Genomic DNA, 21672 nt, shown 5'->3' on the forward strand with positions numbered 1-21672 from the left:
ATTCTATTCAGTATTATGTTTTTACAAGAATCATGCAAACTGGAAGAAGCGAATTAAGATATGCAAAGCGTTTAGAATAGTACTTACTCCAATGTAAGCACAATATAAATGTTGGCTATTTCATCATAATTTTAAAGTTACATCATTCCATTTTAAATATAGCTAAAAAGACTACAAAAATATACTAAAGATTACATCAACTTCTCTGGACTTTCCAAAATTTCTACAATGAATGTTTATCATGAGCGGTTGGTAACTGGGAGGAAAATGTTAAAAGAGAGAAGGAACACAGGTAGAAAAGAGGAAGTGAGAGGAAGAGCATGACTCTCTTTCCTGAGGGCGGCTTCCCCGACTCTGCGAAGAAGCCAGTCCTCTGGCACCCCGGACTCCCAGCCTCACCCCACAGCCTCTAACAAATGGGCACCTGCAGGTGAGGGGAGGCGGCTCTATCCACTAAGGCTGGGATGGCGAATGCCTGCCCCACTTCCACTGCAGCCCTGCAAGGGAGCGAAAGCCCATCTCCCCACCCCCGCTGAAGTTCACAGTCCTTCTCAGTGAGTCCTGGGCAGCTGCTAGCAATCACTGGGGCTGGCAGGATCCCCGCGCTGAGGGCAGGACAACCCGCGGGGGCCGGTGCCGAGGGGCAAGGACAGGAGGAAGGAGAGCCTTGTTTGGGATACTGACCTAATAAACTCGCACCAGGCAGTTTTCCCTTGGCTGAGGCAAAGGGAGATTCCCCAGCTGGCCCCTGGACTGTGGAAATCTCCCTTTGGAGAAGTGAGCTTTGGCCAGCTGTCTGCAAGAGCCCACAGGAAGGCCAGGGCTGGGGCACGGGCAGCTGGATGAGCAGGGAGGGGGGAACCCCGGGTAGCCCTCGGGCCCTGGGGCTGGGAACAGAACTCCGGGGATTCAGAAAAGGGAAGAGAACAGCAGGAAGTGATCTGCCTGAGTGACCGAGCACAGCTGGTCCCCCCCTTACTTACTGCTCCTGATGAGTGCTTTCCCCAGATGAAGCAATTCAAAACGAAGCAGATGCCAAAAACCACGCCAGGGTAGAGCGTTGCCGTCTGGAAGCAAGGGAGACCAGGCTGGGGAGCTGCCACCTGTTCCGGTGGGGCCCCCAGACTAGAGGCTCTCAACCCTCCTTGTCCTTCAGGATCCAGCTCCAGGGTAATTCCTTCCAGGAAGCACTCCCTGAACTGCCCGCTCCTTGCCCTCATCCCCGTCTGTGACTATGTACTGTTACCCGGCCAATGCCTGCTGACCCCCAGAGACTCTTAAGCTCCTTGGGAGGGCTGTGTCGTCGTGTCTCCCCCCACGCTCCCCCGTTCACTGATGTACGCCCAGCGTTTACAACACAGTAGCTGCTCAATAAACATTTGTTGAACAGGAATGAATGAATAAAACTTTTACAAAACACTTATGTGTGGGGCCCAACCCAAGCTGCCTAGAGTTGTGGGTAAGCTTTAATTGAGTCTTAGGACTGGCGGGTGCTGGCCTCCACACACATCAGCTCACCTAATCCTCACTATGGGATTATTAAAGAAGAGGACACTGGGGCACTTGGGTGGCTCAGTCAGTTAAGTGTCTGCCTTTGGCTCAGGTCATGATCCTGGGGTCCTGGGATCGAGCCCCGCATCGGGCTCCCTGCTCAGCGGGGAGTCTGCTTCTCCCTCTGCCCCTGTGCTCTCTCTCTCTCTCAAGTAAATAAATAAAATCTTAAAAAAATAATAAAGAAGAGGACACGGAGGCCCAGCAATGGTAAATACACACCCCAACTTCATACAGTTAAGGGTAGATCAGAGAGGTTCAAACCCAAGCAGTCTGACCCCAGGGGCCAAACCCGTGACCCACTGCGCTGTATTCCATCCAGTCACAATCTCTCGGGCTGGGGCCCAGGCACGTGGAACCAAAGCCCCAGACCTACAGGAGCCTCCTTCACTGCTGTGGCTGCCTGAGCATCCAGGAGGGCCACTGACCACAACGCCTGAGGCCCCCTGCAATCTGGTACTCAACCTCCAATGCCAATTTCACCTTTAGCCCATAGCTCTCCCACACCCAGTAACTGGTCGCTGCTCCTGCACGTTGCTGTCCCTGGGCCACCATGTATGCCGAGTTATCAACATCTCTGGGTATCTGTCGCCTGAGTGTTAATGCTGTGCCAAGGGCCTTCCACGGAGTCTCTTTCCATCCACAAAACAACCCTGAGAGGTAGGTACAACCATCCCCCACTGGAGAGATGGGGAAACCGAGAAAGAACAGAGCCAGGATGGGGATCTAGGAGATTCCAGAACCCCAGGCCGCCCTGCTGGCTGCTTCGGTCCATCTGAAACCCTCCCCTTCAAGGCCCAGCTCAGACGTCATTTCCTCCCTGCCTGCATGTTCCTGCTTTACTCTGTTGTATAGCAGGGCATTCGTCTGACGAAACGTACAGACTGGACATTGTGCTATAGATACCGGGAGTGAGAACAGGCAGAAAGTTCCAGTGAGGCAGACCGACCCCCCAGTGGAGAACCACCTCCATGGCACTACTTGTAGGCACAAGGCTCTTGCCTAGGCTCCTCCGGGGTGCCAAGGAGGACACGGAGGTCGGAATGGGGGAAGAAGGGGAGGAAGCTTCTAGAGGGTGACACTGGAGCGAAGACGTAAAGGATGAGGTGAGGGGAGTGAGGGAGTCGTGTGCCCAGGCAGAGGGGAAGACAGAGGCTGGAGAGAGGAGCAGTGGGGCGTCCACATTGCCGCGGGCCACAGCACATGCCCTCCGGTGTGTGGAGGGAGAGCACCAGGGAAGGGTCAGGATCTTGCAGGACACCAGGGACGCCTAGGACAGTCAAAGGTCTAGGTGAGAGCAAAAATGCCCAAAACCTGGGCAAGAGTTCTAGAGCCAGAGCTGGAGCTGGGAGGGAATTTATGGACTATTTGGCGGGAAAACCCTCAACATTTGTTGTCTGAGAGGAGGCGGGCAGAAGGGAGTAGGAGGTAAGGAAGCAACCCAGCGGTCTGGCCTGGGGGTCCGGGAGAATGCTGCTGCCACCAGATGCGAGGAGCAGGTGCGGGGCAGAGAGGCGGGGTACGGCGTGGGGTCTGCGGAGGGAGGTCCTGCGGGTATCTGTGGGAGGCCTCCCAGGGAAGAGCTGCACAGGGAGTTGCCGGGTTCCACACCTCTGTAGGTCCCCGGCTCTCGGCCCACAGTGGCCTGAGGAAGATGCTCGATGCATCAACAATTCAGGGCCTTTCTCTGATTCTTCCAGAAGAGTCACCTTCGCAGCTCTTCTATAGTGAGGGCTTCCTCTATGCCGGGGGTGTGGCAGCCAGAGCTGAGACGCCCTGGGCTCCCCGGGGGCTTTCGACAGAGTGAGAATGGTTTCAGAATGCTAGGACCACAGGCTTCTTCCAGTCTGGCGCCAAGGGCTTCCCAGGGCCTGAGGGCCTCACTTGTCTGGGAGAGGGTCAGGGTCAGGGCTCCCTGGCAGGTAGGGTTAAGTCCCAGGGAGGTAGGGTCAAGTCCCAGGCATCTGCCAGTTTCTATGGTCTTTTCTGCCGCCAAAAACTCTCCTGACCACCAGGAGGACAGAGAAGGGCAGGAGTTGTCTTCCCTGAAGAGGAAATGTAGGCACCAAAGCCCGAAGATGGGCTGAAAGCAACATGGGCCTGGCAGGTAGTTCTCTCTACTCCACTGGGCAGGGTGTCCTTCCAGCAGCCCTGCTGATCAGGTTTTGGCCTTAAACTTTGACACCTAGGCTTGGTGTCAAATCCTGTTATTCTGAATCTTCTATTTCTTCTCTTGTTTGAACCGTCGGACAATGTAGGCTAAAAATCACCTAAATTCAATCCGCTCTTCTTACGGATGCAGCAGCAAGGGCCCTCAGAGGTCCCAAGGTGCCTGTGGTGAGAACCCAGGGCTGCCTACCCGTGGGTGTGTGCCCCCCCCCACTCTATCACATTACCGCTCTGCCTCTGGTTCTAACCCCCACACAGACTGCCTACACTGCTGAGGAGCCCAGGAAGAAGCTTCTCAGCTCCACACCAACACTGCAAGGAGGTTAGGACACTTACACAGAACGCTCCTTTCTTCCACCGATGGCCTTTCAGAGTACGGTACAGACGGCCAGCAGAAAATCCACCAAACACCCTGTGAGGAAACGGCAGGGGTCCACACCATGGGGATTTGTTAGCTGGAGGGCAGGCTGCCTGTGCCAGCCCCGGAATCCACTCAGACACACCTACCCCATGAACATGAAGAGGAAGCAGGCTGTGGTCATGAGAGCTCCCCGGCTGGAGGGCGACAGCATCCCGAGCATGGCCACGACTGTGGAGGGAGGGGGAGAAGAGACAGACAGGGTGGCTGATGGCCAGGGTCCTAGGCCCCAGCCCCCATCCCAGGCTGGCCCACAGGGCCCAGGGCAGATGAGGCTAGATGAGGCTCCCTTCTCCCTTGGCCTTCCTGACAGTATACTCCCTTGCTCTCTACAGGAGAAGACCGGTCTTAGCTGGGGTTCACAGGGGAGCAGCAGTTGCTGGGCGCTGGCTGCCCACATCTTCACTGCAGCTTCCAGCCCACAGCGCACTTGCAACCAGCCCGGCACCGAGCTGAGACCGTTCTGAATGCCAGCTCACTGCACCTGCCTTATCAGCCCTGCGAGGTGGAGGCTGGTTATCCATTTCTCAGATGAGAAAACTGAGGTTCACAGAGGTGAAGTGAGTTGTCCAAAGTCACAAAGCTTGGAGGTATGAGCCTGAGATACAAACTCAGGCAGATCAGCTGCTAAGAGATTAGATCTTAAATGTTCTTATCACAAGAAAAAAAATTATGTAACTATGTGCAGTGATCAATGTTAACTAAACTTACTGTGGTGATCATTTCACAATAGACACATACAGCAAATTATTGTCCTGTACATCTTAAACTTACACAGTGTTATATATCAATTAAAAATAGTTAAAATGGTAAAAAAATTTTTTAGGCAGACTGACTTCAAAACTGTCTATAATTACTATATATTAGGATTTTGGGGAGTTGTTTTCTGAGAAAAGACCTGGTGCTGACTTGCGTAAGTCACTTAACGCCTGACTGCGGAGGGAGGCCAACCTCACAGCACTGATGTGTGGCTTCGCTGATGGAGTGGACATGGTAGGTGATCCGCGGGGCCGGAGAGCTCTGAGGGGCAGCAAATCACCAGAGCCTGGTGCTGAGAGGACCCAGCCCTCCCGCTGCCATGAATGACTCTGTCTGGCCCAGTGATGCTGACGTGCCCCATTCCCCGGGGGGGAGGCCACCCCTCTCTCAGACTCAGGCCTGTGCTCTCTGGTGACAGGACCCCACCCTCAGCCCCACCAGGCCCACTCACAGATGACGATGAGGATCATACAGAAGAGCTGAATGCCTGAGCCCAGGAGGGAGCTGAGGATCATGGGGTACTGGGGGGGCCTGAAGACGTCACCGTGCACCAGCTTCCACCCAGACTCTTCCATGGTGTCTTCCTGCAGCAGAGGGTCAGAAGTGAGGCTGTTTCCTGGGGTCCAAGAGGAGGCAGCTCCTGCAGGGACCCACGCCCCCTGACTAGGGCTGAGGGTCCCTCAGGTGTCAACCAGCCTCCACTCTGACAGGAGTGTAAGCGACATGAGACAGTACTCCCCAGAGAAGTGTCACATGGAAAAGGAGGGCACAAACGCGAGGCTTATAGCTACATAAAAGGCAAACCTCCTCCCCAAATTCCGCAAGCCTGATGCATGGAAAAATAATGTAAACATCAACACACTGAAATGTTAACTGTGAGAGTTTTTGAGTGGTGAGATTTAGAAGCCTTTTTTTTTTTTTTTTTTTACTGATTATAAAAGTAATATGTGCTCTTATGTAATAAAAAAGTGAAAAAAAATTTTTTGGCATATGGCATGATATTCAAATGAATAAAAAGTAATAAATGTTTACAGTAGAAAATTTTTTAAAAATCTGGAAAGACTGAACAAAAGATCTAAAACTCATAAGTAAACATTCAGAAATTTAAAAAACCCCAGAAAGACAGAGAAAATACAATAGTTTATACTCCCGGCACTTACTGATACCATTGTTTTGATGCACTTCCTTTAGCCCTTTATGTGTGTGTGTGCGTGTGTGCGTGTATATATATATATATATATATATATTACACACACATATGTACATATATATATACATATGTATATATAATTGTTAAACACTAAAATTGGAACCAGACCCTATTTACTGAGTACTTTGTTATTTTCAGGTGATGCTTGATCATGAGCATTTCCTCATTTCCAATAAGTACTCTTTGCAATTAATATTCTAATGTCTGTACAGCTTTCCATTGTATACTGCACCATCTCATAGCCAATCCATTATTATGGAATACCAGGCTACATCCAGTTTATTTAAATTATAAATAAAACTATAATAAATATTTCTAGACCAAGTCTTTGTGGTTTTGATGGTTTCCTTTGGAAAATTCTAGAAGAATTACTGTCAAAGCAAGTTAACTATTTTATAGTTCGTGGTGTGTAGAGCCAATTCATAACTCTTCAGAAAACTACCAATGTATACTTGCATGGGTGGTGTGGAAAGGTGCTTAGCTCCCGTCAACCTTGCTGCCAACGACTACTATATGAAAACACACTTGGACTGATCTGAAGGTCCCAAACTGTCTTCTCATAACTGTTTGAATCTGTATTTGGCAGGGGTGGGGGGGGGGCGGGGAGAGATAACCATCCCTGAGGTAAAAATGGTTTTTCACATGTCTCCTAGCCATGTATAGTTCCTAGTCAGTAAATTTTTTGTTCATTCTCAGATTCGAGATTTTGGGACTTTTTAAAACCAGTTCTTTTAACTATTGCCTCTTTTTTCAAGTTTGTCGCAAATACTGTTTGGCACTCTTCTGTTTTGTCTATACATTCTGACATGCAGAACAGTTTGTAGATTTTTCTTTTTAAAGTAGGTCTGACACCCACCATAGGGCTTGAACTCACGACCCTGAGATTAAGAGCTGTGTGCTCTACCAACTGAGCCAGCCAGGCGCCCCCAGTTTTCAGATTTTTAACGTCATATTCATTAAGTTTTCTTTCTGTGATTTCTCCCGTTGTTTTTATGCTTAGCAATTAAAATGCTTATCCCTATCATTTTGGGTCATTAAACATTTTTTTTCCTTTTCAAACTACTCTATGACACACACACACACACACACACACACGCACACCACACGCACACCACACACACCCTGGGTCATTAAACATTTTTTTTCCTTTTCCAACTACTCTATGAAACACACACACACACACACACACACACGCACGCACACACACCCCACCCCTTGACCCTCGGTCTGGTAGGCCCGGAACCCTACTGCTAGTCTGCCCTCCCTCTCCAAGTCCATCCCTCCCCAGCCAAGATCTCGTACAATGTCATCCTCCTTGTTATAGTTGGCAATGTCCTTCCGGAGGGTCCGAATGATGATCATGCTCAGGATGCCTGAAACAAATAGGGGTGGGGAGAAAGAGGCATAAGCACTGCCAATGGAGTCTCGTGGGCTGCATGCCCTCCTGCGCCTGGGGTTTCGCTGAGTGCCGGCTGGCACGCCTGGCTTCCTCCGGTGGGCAGTGGCTAGGCGGCTGCCTCAGGTCCTCTGCTGAGCAGAGCTCCACCTCAGCTATCCAGAGGTGGGCACACGGAGGGTCACTCCCCTGGCAGGGGAAGGAAAGAGCCACTGGGATGGGTTTGGGCAGTCCAAGGACACTGCTTTTTATTCCAGGGAGAACAGCACCCCAGCTGCTCCCTGTCTTGGTCCTCCTGACCTCTGCAGCCTCGCTTCCTCCCGGGCTTACCTCCCACGCCGCCCTGCTTGCTGTTCTGTCATCAGTTCACAGCCTCCATGCCTCTACTGGGGCTGCTTCCTGTTCTCTTGGCCCGCGATGCCCCACTCTGCCCTGACGGCCGCTCCCACTTCAAGACTTACCCCAGGCATCTTCGCCTTTCCACACCCCAGATGGCTCAGAGGCCCCCCACTTGTACCTCCACAGCACCCTGTTTCCTCTCCAGGCAGCCCAGTATAGTGGCTAAGACAATGGGTTGTAGGACTTCAAGCTAACTTAACGTTTTAGGCTTGGCTCATGGAACCTGAAGGACTGAGAGGTTTGTGAAGTGCTTATGAACACAGGAGCTGGCCCCTCAGTAAATGTTTAATAAACAGCACCTAGCATTATCTCTGCTTCCCATAGGACACTGAAGCGACCGGTTTCACTCCACCTCTGCCCACTACCCTCCCCCTGGCTCGCCGGCCAGCTTCTCACCAAGCTTGTCCCACTGCAGGGCCATGACCTTTGCTGGACCAGTCGTTCCCTGGGTCTCTGAATGGTGGCTCCTCCCCACTCAGAGAGGTCTTCTCTAAAGCAGCCTTCATCCTTTCTCAAGAGTTGTGTATCTGGTCACCCTGTTTATCTGCTCTATAGAACTTATCACTGTCTGGACTCAACCACTTCTCTGCTTTTCTGTCTCTCCCACCACCAGAAGAGACTCTTTGAGGGGCTGGGCTTGCTCAACACCATATCCCCAGCATGTGGCACAGCGCTTGCACGGACCAGCAACAACGAAATCTTGCTGAATCAATCAGTGAAGGTGTGCACGAAGGGATGTATCCGTCTTTCCCTAGGGAGCTCTCCAGAGTAGAGACTGAATCTTGTTCGCCTTTGCATAGCTGATGCCTAGCACTGACCCTGATGTCTGTTTCTGACCTACATGTGGCCCCAAGAACACCCTAGAAGTCCCCCTTCAGTCGTGTGATGTCTCAGGCCTTCATCCCTCACCCCCTTGTCTCTCCATCTCCCATCCCACAGATCTCTCACCTGATAGGAAGAAGACCACCACGACAGAGTTAATGATAGAAAACCAGTGGATCTGTACATCACTCATGGTCAGGTAAGTATCCCATCGAGAGGCCCATTTGATGTCACTTTCCTGGAGGGGGAGGGAGACAGGGTGGAAAAGCAGCACTTAGAGTCAGGCCTCATGTTAGACCACTCCTGCCCAGACCAGAACCCTCCTCCCCTGCCATGGGTTCCGGCCCCTTCTCACCTCCCAGTGTACAGAGTAGGTGAAGTACAGCTCATTCTCCTTGCTGGGGTCAATTTCCTGGGGTGAGGAGTTGGTACCCTCAGGCAGGATGCACGAACTCTTCTCATCTGCTTTGATGTCTGTGAGAGACAGAGACTCAGTCTGTTCCTGTGGGGACCAGTGCCACTACCCAGGGCTGCTCTGGGGGGGTGCCCTCGAGGCTGCCTGCTGCTGGAACCCAGGGTCTGAGTGGAGGCAACAAAGTTATTAAACTTCCTCCCCAGAGCCCTGACCTTCCTAAGAGCCTTTGGAGCTGCCGGGTGTGGAGGAGGGGCTCTGAGTCCCTCATCTGATCTCTCTTCACTCAATTCAAGCATTCATGTATTCACTTAATCAGCCCCACTGAAGAAGAAAAACACCACCGAACTCCTGCTATCATGTTTACTCATTCATCCAGTCCCCAAAGTCCCAGCACGTCAGTAACTCAATCACCCAGATGCTTCTTTTTTCATTTATTCCTCCGTTCATCCCATTATCTGTCCATCCATTCAACCAACCACCATTTAATAAGCACCTACTCTGTGCCCAGGGCCCTGCTGGAGAGATAATGGTGAGAAGGAGACAGAGTCTCTAAACTCCGGGAAACGGTTGAGGGGAGAGATGATGTCAAAAATATCATGCAATAAATGTGACGCTGTGCTCGTGGCCCTCACCAGGACGGGCACTATAATGCTCTGAGAGCACAGGATCTATGTCTTAAATGAGATTTTTGGATATGATTTTGTTTGAAAACTAGGTTCCATAGCTTTAAAAAGAAAAAAAAAAAAAAAGCCAGAAACCCACCACCACTGCGGACAAAGGCCAAGCCTGCTGAACTGAAGTGTGCCCTGGGTGAGCAAGGGCAGACAGGTGAGAAGCTGGACCAGCTCCTATCACACCTATAGGGCTGGGCTCTCAGATATCCCGCAGAACTGTTGACCCTGGGCCAAGTCTCGTCTCTGCCAATCACTTACACAGAGGAAGAAACACAGAAACCAGTTGCCTGACCGCTCTGTCTGCATCCCTGCCCCTTGTTCTTCAGCCGAGGGGAAGCTGGCTGGCTCTTCCGAGAGGCCCAGGCAAGTCCTAGTTGCTGTTTGTCCTCGGCCAAGTCACCAACCTCTCTGAGTCTCCGGTTCCTCATCTATAACTACCACACACTTCCGGGGGTTGCGGGAGGTGGTAAACCGGGAAGGCACCAGGCCAGGACACAACCAATGTCAGCTCTCCCCTTGCTCACCGCCTTCTCTCACGGGAATGCAGGGACCCTACCTTGGCTGGGCCCATATGCCACACTGTGGCCTATCAGCCATCTCAGAATCAAGTGCGAGAAGACCCTGGGTGTGGAAGCCCAGGCCCATCCAGCCCTGCCCCTCTGGTCATACCTCCCCACTCACCCTCCAGCCTGATGCTCTGGGGAATCACCTCGAAGCGGACGACGCGGTATGTGTGCTCCTGTTCCTCTTCCAGGTCCTCCCGGTGGTAGTAAAGGATGAACGAGAGGTGATTGTGCAGGTAAATCTAAAACAGCAATGGCGAGAACAAAATACCTAGCGGTCGAGAACCAACCAGAAAATCATCCCAGGTATCAGGTCCCTCCCCTTGTCCAGCAGGCCCAGCCGTTTCAACCTGCTAAAAGCACTGCTCTCACAGCACTCCCGCTCAGAAACCCTCCAGGGCTCCCTGGGGCTTACCAGATTAACAGCCCGGATCCCTCAGACCTGGCATTCACGGCTTTCTATCATGTGCTCACAGCCCGTCCCTGCCCCGTGAGCAGTCCCCACGGTGCAGCTCTGTTCCCGGCATTCACGCCGGCTGGGATGCCACCCCTGTTCGCACTCAGCTCAAGCCTCCCTATTTTTCAAGGCCCGCCTCCGCCGTGACAACCTGAATGCACAATGAGCTCTTCTGAGCTCTGCTGGCGTTGAGCTCGGCACGAGCACCATCAGCGATGGCAACTGGGACTTAGGACGCAGGGTCCTACATGGTCAGTTCTCTTCCCAAGTGGGGTCGGAAGCCCTCTGAGGTCAGGGGCTATGCCTCAAAAGAAACGGTTTTGTCCTTTATTCCCTAGTAGAAGGCGCTCAGTTTAGAAAATTAGAAAGACAAGAGAATCACTGTTACTATCATTGCTATTATCAGCTATTATTAGCATATTTCTCAGAGGCCGCGCTATAAAGTAGCAGACACACAAATCATCCGCTTTACTCTGCTTAAACAACCCTAAAGGGCGGCTATGCACACTGCATGCATTTTACAGGTGAGGAATCAAAGGCTCAGAGAGGAAACAGGCAGGATCAAGGGCACTCAACAACTAGTGAGTGGTGGAGGTGGGGTCCAATACCCAGGGAGCCAGCACGCTCCTGACCACTATCCTACCTAGCTCTCCTACATACTGTTGAAATTCCATCTTTGTTTATTTTTTTGTTTTGTTTTAATCTTATAAATACGGAATCTGACTTTTTGAGGGACTGGGCCTTCCACTTCCTGTGTAGCATCTGCCAGAGCCTTGCCCAAAGCACAGACTCTCACAGACCACACCCAGGGGCACCAGGAGAAACCTGCCTTGGTCATCCCACCTTTTGTTATAAACCTAGAGCTAAATATTTCCACCTTCCCTGTGGCCCCAAGGGTTCGTGACTTACCAGGTGAAACTCCCCCAGCCCTTCGAGCACGCCGAGGCACTCTACCTTGTTGACATCTGTGAAGCCGAGCCGGTAGCCGTGTTCAAATTGCACATCTTTTTCCTTCTTCTTGTCATCACCGTCGCGGTTGGAGTACAGCTCCAGCCGGGTGGCCACAGGCAGGTTGTCGGCGATGCTGGAAACCCAAGGCCCCGCTCAGTCCCCCTGGACCGCCTCTCCCATCTGTGCCCCACCCCACACCCAGTCGGGGCCAGCAGTGAGCAGAGGACAACTTACAGGTGGACATAGTAGTCTTCCGTGATCCGCTCGGCCACAAGCCGGCTCTGCTCCACGGTCAGGGTCACTGGCTTGTTGGACTGGCTGCACAGAACCTCACACTTCTTTTCGCTGTTCATTAGCACCTGGAAAGGGGTGTTGACAATCCGGTCCCCTCTCAGCACCTCTCCTGCCGTAAGAGAGACACATGGATCTCAGAGCTTCAGCCCTGAGGTTGCTGAGGTCAGCAGAGCTGTGGAGACACTGCTGACTCGCAGGGCCCTTGGCAGTTCCACAGCCTGGCACTCGGTGTGCTACCCTACCTGGAGAGAGCTGGCCCCTCCGACTCCCACCTGTCCTCTCCGCCCCCTCTGTGACATGCCACCAGACTTCCCAGGGCACATCAAATATGCCTCTAGGCCTCATGTGCCACTTCTTGCCCGCGTTCCTGGGAAACTCCTCCTCACCCTGTGAGCCCAGTTTCTGTTTCCCCTCTGGGAAGCCCTTCCTGACCTCTTCAGGGCTGAGCTCGTCACTCTCTCCACTGATTTCCCTCTGTGTAGAGGCAGCGTCGTACAGCGGTGTAGACAGGACCGGCTACCGAGCCCTTGCTCTGCCACTTAACTATCTTAGCGGTCTTGGCCAAGTTACGTAACCTCAGTGAGCCTCAATTTCCGTATCTGTAAAATGGGGATAATACCAGTAGCCATCTCACAGGGTCCCAGTGAGAAATCAAGTACGAGGCACAGAGCAGGCCAGCAACAAATACCATCTTTATCGTCAGCATCACCTCCGCACCGTTTCATATGCTGACGATGCGACTTCGCGTGACTTTGCACCGTGCGCTGCCATGTTAAGGGTCTGCCATCCCTGACTATGAGCTCTTTTAAGGGCAGCAATGTTTCCCATTGATTTCTGTGTCTTCAGATCCCAGTTCGGGCAGGGAGGGAGGTGGGGTAAAATCCAGCACCTGAGATTTTTAGCCAAAACAGGTTTTTACTAATGAACTGGCACACAGTAGCGGCCAGGCGCGCAGGCGCGGAGCAGCTCAGGGCTGCCAACGACAGCCAACGACAGCCAACGGCACTTCCATTCTGAGCTGTTCCAACGGTTCTACCGGGATGATGTGACACTGGGGCAAGCTGAAGACTGACCAAAGCCAACAGACGAGGCTAGCGCCTGCACACACACAGAGTCCAACACGGGCCTACCAGCAGGGACCTGCCTGGAAACGGCCCTCTCTGCCTAGTCAGTCATTCCTTCATTCATTCACTCATTCCCAGCATCTACCTGGTACTGCTTATGTGCTGGGCCCTGAAGATGCGTTGCCGAACAAACTCACGGAGCTTATGGTCTAGTGGAAAGACAGACTTGGTGAAATCATCATGTAACAAGAGGAACTTGCTCTAGACATGGGGAGCAGGTCTAGGAAAGTTTCTCTGAGGAAATGATGTTTGAAGTGAGCTCTAAAGGAAGAGGGGCATTGACTACGTAAACAGACAGAGGAAGAACATTCTAGACAGAAGGAACAGTACGTGCGAAAGCTCCTGGGGGTGGGAGACGTGTGCTGAGCTGGAGAGGCCTGTGTGGCTGCGGTGGAGAGAGCAAGGGGGAAAGTGACATAAGGTGAGCCCAAGAGATGGGCTGGAGCCGGACCTCAGGGCCTGTGGGCCGTGGCCGGAAGTCTGATCTTTATCCAGAGAGCGAGAAAAGGCTGTGAAGGGTTTCTTTTTCTTTTTTTTTTTTTTAAAGATTTTATTTATTTATTTGAGAGAGAATGAGAGACAGAGAGCATGAGAGGGAGGAGGGTCAGAGGGAGAAGCAGACTCCCCGCTGAGCAGGGAGCCCGATGCGGGACTCGATCCCGGGACTCCAGGATCATGACCTGAGCTGAAGGCAGTCGCTTAACCAACTGAGCCACCCAGGCACCCCCGTGAAGGGTTTCTAACAGGGATGGAGGAAGACATGACCTGATTCTGATGACAGAAGCATCGCACTGGCTGTTTTGTGGAGAAAACACAGAAAACGCAGGGGACTGGCTGGGGCAATGCCAGTCAGCCATGCGAGTGAGCGAGGACGGTGGCCGGACTGGGTGGTGCTGGGGGTGGACACAAGCACGCGGGGTCAGGAGCTACCGAGCGGGGGACCGAGGGGGGCCGGGTGCGGATTGATACGAAGGACGAGTGAGCAGTGGTGGGAGACTGAGGTTCCTACAATGGGGTGCTAGGTGGGAAAAAGGAAAGAGGAGCAAATTTAGACAAAGGCCTTTTTTCGGTTTGGACACGTCAAGCAGGCAGTTAGATACCCACATTTCGGGCCCCACAGACAGGTCAGGGCTGCGGGTGGAAGCGGGGAGCTGCTGGCGTGCGAACAGTAAGCGGCAGGACGCAAGCTGCAGCCCTGAGCAAAGTAGCAGCCCTGGCAAGTGTGGACGAGGCACTCGGAGCGGGGGAGGGAGAAGAGGGGCTCCCCTTCCCCCCATTTTAGAAGCCGAGTAAGGCAGCTGAGTCTACAAAACCCAGGGACGGACTGGCCAGTGGAGAGCAAGGATGCCAGTAAGACATGTGCATGGTCTGCTGTGGAAAGGATTCGGGTCCCTTTCTTCATTTCACAAAGAGGACACTAGAAGCGGACAGGGGCAGTGACTTGCCCATGAGGGGACTGCCGTGGTGCTAAGCTCTTGGGCTCCCTCCTCCACACCACGCCCTACTGCCCACTTCTTCTTAGTCTACAAGGAGCTCACCTGAGGAAAGGAAGAACATACACAGAGAGGAACAAGGCTGTAGACCAAGTAAGCAGGTATCACTTCTTGATACTTAGAAATTAAATTTACACCAAGAAAGAAGGCGTGCTGGTCTGGAACAGCTCATCTCTAATATGCAAATGTTCCTTTTAACTTTTTATAGTTGGAGCAGATCGCCGGCCAGGCTAAATGAGCAACAAGCTACAAATGTGGACCCTCTAGGAGAGTGTGATGTACTCCAGTACGTCTACCACAGACACTCCGACACACACCATGGTACGGATCTCCATCAGCACGACCACCACGAGCACAGCCCTCAGACAGCCCAGATGAACCTCTCTGGAGAAGGCAGTCCAGACAACAGAAAGAATTCTGTCTTTAGAGTTAAAAAAAAAACCCTGGGTAATATGTCAATTTCTCCACCTATTATTGGCCATGCGATCTGTGGAGCAAGTCTTTTAAACCCTCGAAGCTGCCGTTCCCACTACTAAGAAACGGGAGCAATGATATTGGTGAGGGACTGGGGCAAGGAACTGTACCTCCTTTTGCCTCACTTCTCTTACCTACGTCAAGGGGATAGTAAGAGGAGCTACTTTGTACGGTTGTCGTGAGAATTAACGAAGTTAAAGCACAGAAGTGCCTAGAACAGTGCCCGGCTCACGACGAGAGCCCTGTAAATATTAATGGTGGTGATGATGAGAACACAGAGTATAAGGCTTCCCATCTAACAGGTATTTAACCAAGGAATTTTCTCCTCTATTCAGGTAGGACACTAACATTGACTGAATCCTACTGTGTCAGACATGGGTCAGAAGTGGGAGAGAGAGAGGACTATAAGGCATGATCCCTCCACTCTAAGAACCCGTAGGCCATGGAAGGGAAGCATTCCACAAAGACAGAATGAGATACAATGTAACAGGATAGCTTCTGTACATAAAAGTTTCCATTTCTGTGAGGCAGAACATTCCCCAGCTTCAGGGAGGATGCAGCAGTGGCTCAGAGAGCGTAAGGTCACCCAATATCACACCAAGGTGTGCCCAACTGCTGAGCCATGGGCTGCCAACGAGTCCACACCAGCTCATGGGCAAGGGAGGAGCTGTTCTGTGGTATGGAAAGGGAAAAGAAGGGTAAGTGAGCAGCCCAGAGAGTCAGTGGAAGTCAGCCCAGGCCCCAAGACAACAGTGCGAGGCAAGAAGAAGGGACAGGAGGTGCTGCCTGCTTTGGGTTAAGCTGACTGCAAGGCCTGCCTCCTGCTGGTCTGGGACACCCAATACCTGTCGTAGATACACTTGTCAGCTAGGGGTTCTGGAAACATCTGAGCCAGGGGTAGCTCTGACAGAGAAGGCAGACCTTTCGGAGGCCTGCTCAAGAACCAGTTCTCGCCTTTCTCCTTCCTAAGCTATAGGAGGAAAGTCTCCTAAGTTCCTTGAGGTCAGGGACAGCATCTACCCACATTTTTATCTCCAGGACTCAACACCAAGACGGGCACAGGGTAAGTACTAATAATCGTGTCAGGAATAGAGGCTTCCAAATGTCTTTTGCTTTAAGCCTGAAATTCTACCAAATGGAGAATTATCTGAATTAGAATAAAATGGCTACTATTTATGGAACACATATGCCAGACACTGCGTTGGGTGCTTCACACATTATTTGAGGCAAGTCTTGCACAGTCACTTAGCAAGAACTACAGTGATGTCTCTGCTTCCTTTAGGGCCGGAGGTAACGACTCACTCTTTTAATTAAAAGCAGAAGAGGTTGCAGAAACCATGAAAGAGAAGGGAATATCTAGAAATCAAGGTGAGAGCCGGTCTGAGCAGTCGCCCAGGGCTGCAACTCTGAAGTCCTACTACATGGACTCCAAGCCCAGCTTAGCTGTTAATTAAAAACATAACCAGAGGCAAATCACTGCACCTGTCGAATGGGCATAAACACGGCAACTGCCTCCCCAGGGCTGTTATGAGGCTTGAATAAGCCGCTATGTACGTAAACTATGTAGAACGGTGCGCAGCACACAGCAATGTCAGGGTTAACTGCTACCATCGCCACGTGAAGATTCGGCCTCCCCTCCGGGACAGGCTGACAGTGAGAGAGAACTTACCCAGATTCTCTGCCTTGTAGGTTATTTTGCTGGGCTGGCAGAAGGGCAGCGAGTAGTATTCATAAGGTAGCTGGGTTCGAGAGCTGGTCAGCTTCACAGCCTAGTGGGAGAAGAGAGGCTGTTGCTCATCAACCCAGAAACCCAGACGGCTGTTTCAATAATCCACGCCCCGCGCCCTGTACCCACACACACTGGTACACTAGCAATTCACTGCAGCACGTTAGAGCTGCGGGACACTGGGTACTACACGGTCTACAATTCTGAGTGATTTCATGTTTCATTTAGTTTTAGACTATATTATAGATCTTGTTTAAAATAATTACCAAATTTAATACATACTGAGAGTCTGGTATCCTTTGACCCTATAATTTCACTTCTGGGCATCTTTCCTAAGGAAATAACTCCAAATGAGAATAAACCTTAGGAACAAAGAGGTTCACTTCTTACTCATAACCACAGTGCTCTCCTGCTTGCAGTTCCTCGAGCCCGTCCAGCTCTCTCCCACCCCAGGCTCTGCACCTGCTGCCCCTCCCCACCTGACTCCATGCCTGTCCGGCTCCTTCGCACACTCAGGTCCCAGCTTACGGCCCCTCGCCTGGAAGTCCTCCCTAACTAGCTCAGCTAAGGGCATCCCCCCATTTGCTCTATTCCAACATGTGCAGTTTCCTAGGTAACATGTCTGATAAAACATAATTATTTTGTTTACCTGTTGTCTTAAAAAAAATAATCAGTCTCCTCCTAGAATTTAAGAGTTAGGCTCCATGAGGACAAGGACCTATAGAGCCAGGCACACAGCAGTGCTCATTAAATGTTTGCTGAGTGACTAAAGACAGGAAAAATGGGAAAACAAGTATAAGCCCCCACAATGGGAAACTTGTCAATAAATCATAATATACTCATTCAATGAAATATGATGCAACCATTAAAAACAAGGTTTAAGAAGACCATGAAGGAGGGGTGCCTGGGTGGCTCAGTCATTAAGCATCAGCCTTCAGCTCAGGTCATGATCCCAGGGTCCTGGCATCAAGCCCCGCATCGGGCTCCCTGCTCCGCGGGAAGCCTGCTTCTCCCTCTCCCACTCCCCCTGCTTGTGTTCCCTCTCTCACTATGTCTCTATCTGTCAAATAAATAAATAAAATCTTTAAAAAAAAAAAAAAGACCATGAAGGAAAACGTTTAGGAAGTGATGCACGCACACAGAATATAGCTCTGGAAACAGTGACTGTCATAGGCAATGCCAAACCATAGATAAACAGAACTAATCAAAATGTTACAAAAAATAAATTCTGATCCACATGCAAATAAAATTATCTTGGCTATTTAGAAACTACCAACCATTCCTATGCACCATCTAAAAAAGTGTAAATAATTTTTAGAATCCAGGTCCACGATTCTTATTTAAAACTCATAATTTGGGGGGCGCCTGGGTGGCTCAGTCGTTAAGCGTCTGCCTTCGGCTCAGGTCCTGATCCCAGGGTCCTGGGATCGAGCCCCACATCGGGCTCCCTGCTCCACGGGAGAGCCTGCTTCTCCCTCTCCCACTTCCCCCTGCTTGTGTTCCCTCTCTTGCTGTGTCTCTCTCCGTCAAAAAATAAATTTAAAAAAACTTTAAAATAAATAAATAAATAAATAAATAAATAAAACTCATATTTTGGAATTAGGAATTATTTTGGTTTTAAAAGGGCAGTATGGACAACACCCCCCCAGCTGGATCTGGGGCAGTACCCCATATTTAATGACTATTTGCGCAAAGAAATGCAAAAATATTCATTCTAAGTAGGATAAATAAAGTCAAACACTTCAGGCCAAGGCTTGTCTATGAGAGCCTAGAAAACTGGGTTTCAGAGGTTTTTAGATGTTGGACTAAGGGACTGAGGACTACTATTAAGCATTTCATAAACTGCTTGAGCCGAAATGGCCAAAAAGTTACTGTCTATTATAACAGCCTGTTATTTTGTGTTTCTTATATTCTCTCTTTCTGAATAATCAAAAAAGAGTCCACGTTACAAAGAGATCGAGTCCCACCTTTATGTTCCCTCCACCCCTCCCGCCCCTCCCTCCCCAAAGTGTACCCTCTCACACCCCCAGCCTGTCAGGCCTGGAAGCCAGAGCCACCCTCTCCTCCCTGGGCCACAAGCTTTGCTCTGGAGGGGGCTTTTGGCAGAAGCACTGGGAAGAAGGGTACTGCGGTAGGTAAGAGATGGAGTAGTTAAGGACTAACCCTATGTCTTCCTCACCACATGACCTTGGGCAAGGTGGTTTACTTCCCTGGGCCTTGGTTTCCATACCTGTGAAATATACAGTAACTCTGTAAAATATACAGTATCTGCTTCAGAGGGTTCTTGGGGGGCATCTGAGTTAAGTCACTCACCCATAATGCCTGGTATGTAAATAACCCTCAATAAATGTTACTTTAATTACTCTTCCTGAAAGTTACAAGTCTGACTTGGGAGGAAGAAATATGCTCACAATAATGCAACACATGTAATGTTATGTTTACTCATTAATTACTGCTTAGTTCTAAATGAACTTTTTAAAAAAGATTTTATTTATTTATACACATTATTTATTTATTTAGAGTGAGCAAGGGGAGGGGCAGAGGGAGAGGGAGAAAGAATCTGAAGCAGACTCCACGATGAGCGCAGAGCCCAACACAGGGCTCGATTCCACGACCCTGAGATCATGACCTCAGCCAAAATCAAGAGTTGGATACTCAGGCATCAGAGCCATCCAGGCACCCCTAAATGCAGATGCTTTTTAATAGCCATTCGTCAGACATATTTATCCACCCTGCCAGGCTATGTATTAGGAGCTCGTAACACAGCAATAATTGGGACAGAGAAGATCCTAGCTCTTTTAGAACTTGATTCCTAGTAGTTTTCATTTTCTTTTTAAACAAATGTATTATTTACATATTTATCCTCTTAACTGGTTAATTCCCCCTGGATAATCACAAGTTGCTTGTATGTGATGCCTCAAATAAGCATGACATGTAGCAATCTGCAATTTCACTAATACCTAAAATGTGACAGCAAACAAAGGGGCATGTACATGACGGCACATCTGTGGCTGGTCCTTTGTGACCCTGTCTTCTGCTGTGATGCTCAGGAAAAGATAAACACTTGATTTTCACACAATCTTACTGCTTTGCTTTTGCACAGACCAGTTAAGACGTGGTTCAACACAATAAGGAGGCAAGAAATGTATGTTTATTTTAGGAACAGAATTTATTTTCATAACCTTATAAGTTTTGTTAGCCCTTTTTACACAATCACTAAGGGTCTGAACGACTACTTAAAAATTTCAACTACACATTACTTTGCCAAGGGAGGAACAGTGTGGTAGTCAAGTAGTTGGGGATTTACGGAGGTGAGAGAATACCAAGTGTCCTACACTGTAAACACTGCACAGAAAAAAAACAACCCAGAAAAATACCAAAGTATTAAAAGTGGTTATATTTGGCTGATGACAGAGGAGAGTCCCTTTGGCTGGGAGCCCTTGTACAAGGTTACGCCCCTACCCTGATGGTAGTCTGTATCCAATGACTGCTTCATGGAGGGATACAGAGAACCAGTCCTCTTGCTTCAATCTGGAACACCTCCAAAGGGCCAGGCATTCCAGTTCTAGAGCTTCCCACAGGCCTCTGTTGTACCACGGCTCAGTGTCTCCCTCTGCCCTGTCCTGCTTCCTCACTCCCTCCCAAGTGCTGACCCTGAGAGCTTATCCAGGCAAACTGCACCATATCTCCACCTTGGAGTTTGTGCCCTGGGAAACCAGATCCAAGAAGATCCACCACCAACCCCTACCCCTGCTTGGGGCTCTGAGAAGGCCACCAACACAGTACGCTGTTAAGAGCCATTAATCAACATGCCAGCCTACCCACTGCCCCCGATCAACCATATTTTAAGTGACTCCCTCCCCACCTTTGCCAGTTGATTGACCCACAGTGGGCATCTAGCTTGAAAAGCAAAGGTGCCTGGTTGGATGGCTTCTCTCTAGACTTGAATTGTTCATGCACCAATTTGCCTCATCTACTTACCATTGATTCTACTATTTATTTGAATCTGACTCATTTTTAGAGAAATACATTTATTTAAGGAGCTAATACTACATCACTATTAAAAATGGAAAACCAGGGGCGCCTGGGTGGCTCAATCAGTTAAGCGGCTGCCTTCGGCTCAGGTCATGACCCCAGGGTCCTGGGATCGAGTCCCGCATCGGGCTCCCTGCTCGGCGGAAAGCCTGCTTCTCCCTCTCCCTCTGTCTGCCGCTCTGCCTACTTGTGCTCTCTCTCTCTCTGTTAAATAAATAAATAAAAATCTTTAAGATAAAAAAAAAAGGAAAACCACAGCCATAAAATCATGAGTTGAAGTAGCAGCTATATTTCTTAATATATATTAAAAGAACATAGGTATTAAAATAAAATACATTTGTCAACTCCTTAAAATCATCTCATATGCCACCACTCAGACAGGCCGGACGCAGTTTGGAAAACCCGAACTAAAGAATCCAGCTGGTGGCAGAAGCTGCAAGTGAAAACACAGAGGCCGTAACAGGCTGTGTATGTGCAGACAAGCTGAGTCATGTGGAGAGAAGCTGGCAACAGAGAGGAGGATGGAGCCAAATGAAACAGGGAGGCAGGCTGAGAGAGACAGACAGACAGACACACACACCTAGAAACCGAGGCACGCATGAGGGTGACAGTGAGAAACAGAGCCATGGAAAGAACCAGAACCAGAGCCAGAGAGAGAGCTGAAGAGAAAGAGAGGGACACAGCGAGAAGACACGCGCACAGGCAAAGCCGCAGAGGGGGAGAGAGAGAGATGAAGAGGCAG

At 50.3% G+C, this 21672-nt stretch overlaps 1 protein-coding gene across 3 annotated transcripts in view; it reads right to left on the minus strand.

Moving 5' to 3' along the window:
• The window catches only part of TM9SF4 (transmembrane 9 superfamily member 4), a 54791-nt gene that overhangs the window by 8737 nt on the left and 24382 nt on the right, over nucleotides 1-21672 (minus strand). For 2 of the 3 annotated variants that reach the window (XM_036093228.2, XM_036093232.2), the window contains exons 3-13: nucleotides 16839-16938; nucleotides 12019-12187; nucleotides 11788-11917; nucleotides 10495-10618; nucleotides 9080-9198; nucleotides 8851-8962; nucleotides 7410-7480; nucleotides 5349-5481; nucleotides 4228-4309; nucleotides 4057-4132; nucleotides 984-1067 (exon numbers count right to left, since the gene is read on the minus strand). In XM_036093228.2, the coding sequence (XP_035949121.1) occupies nucleotides 984-1067; nucleotides 4057-4132; nucleotides 4228-4309; nucleotides 5349-5481; nucleotides 7410-7480; nucleotides 8851-8962; nucleotides 9080-9198; nucleotides 10495-10618; nucleotides 11788-11917; nucleotides 12019-12187; nucleotides 16839-16938 (1200 nt within the window). Of the gene's footprint in view, nucleotides 1-983; nucleotides 1068-4056; nucleotides 4133-4227; nucleotides 4310-5348; nucleotides 5482-7409; nucleotides 7481-8850; nucleotides 8963-9079; nucleotides 9199-10494; nucleotides 10619-11787; nucleotides 11918-12018; nucleotides 12188-16838; nucleotides 16939-21672 lie in introns of those variants that run through there. The other variant, XM_036093231.2, reaches the window with a different exon arrangement.

This window comes from Halichoerus grypus, chromosome 10, assembly GCF_964656455.1.
Source record: "Halichoerus grypus chromosome 10, mHalGry1.hap1.1, whole genome shotgun sequence".
Classification (NCBI taxonomy): domain Eukaryota; kingdom Metazoa; phylum Chordata; class Mammalia; order Carnivora; family Phocidae; genus Halichoerus; species Halichoerus grypus.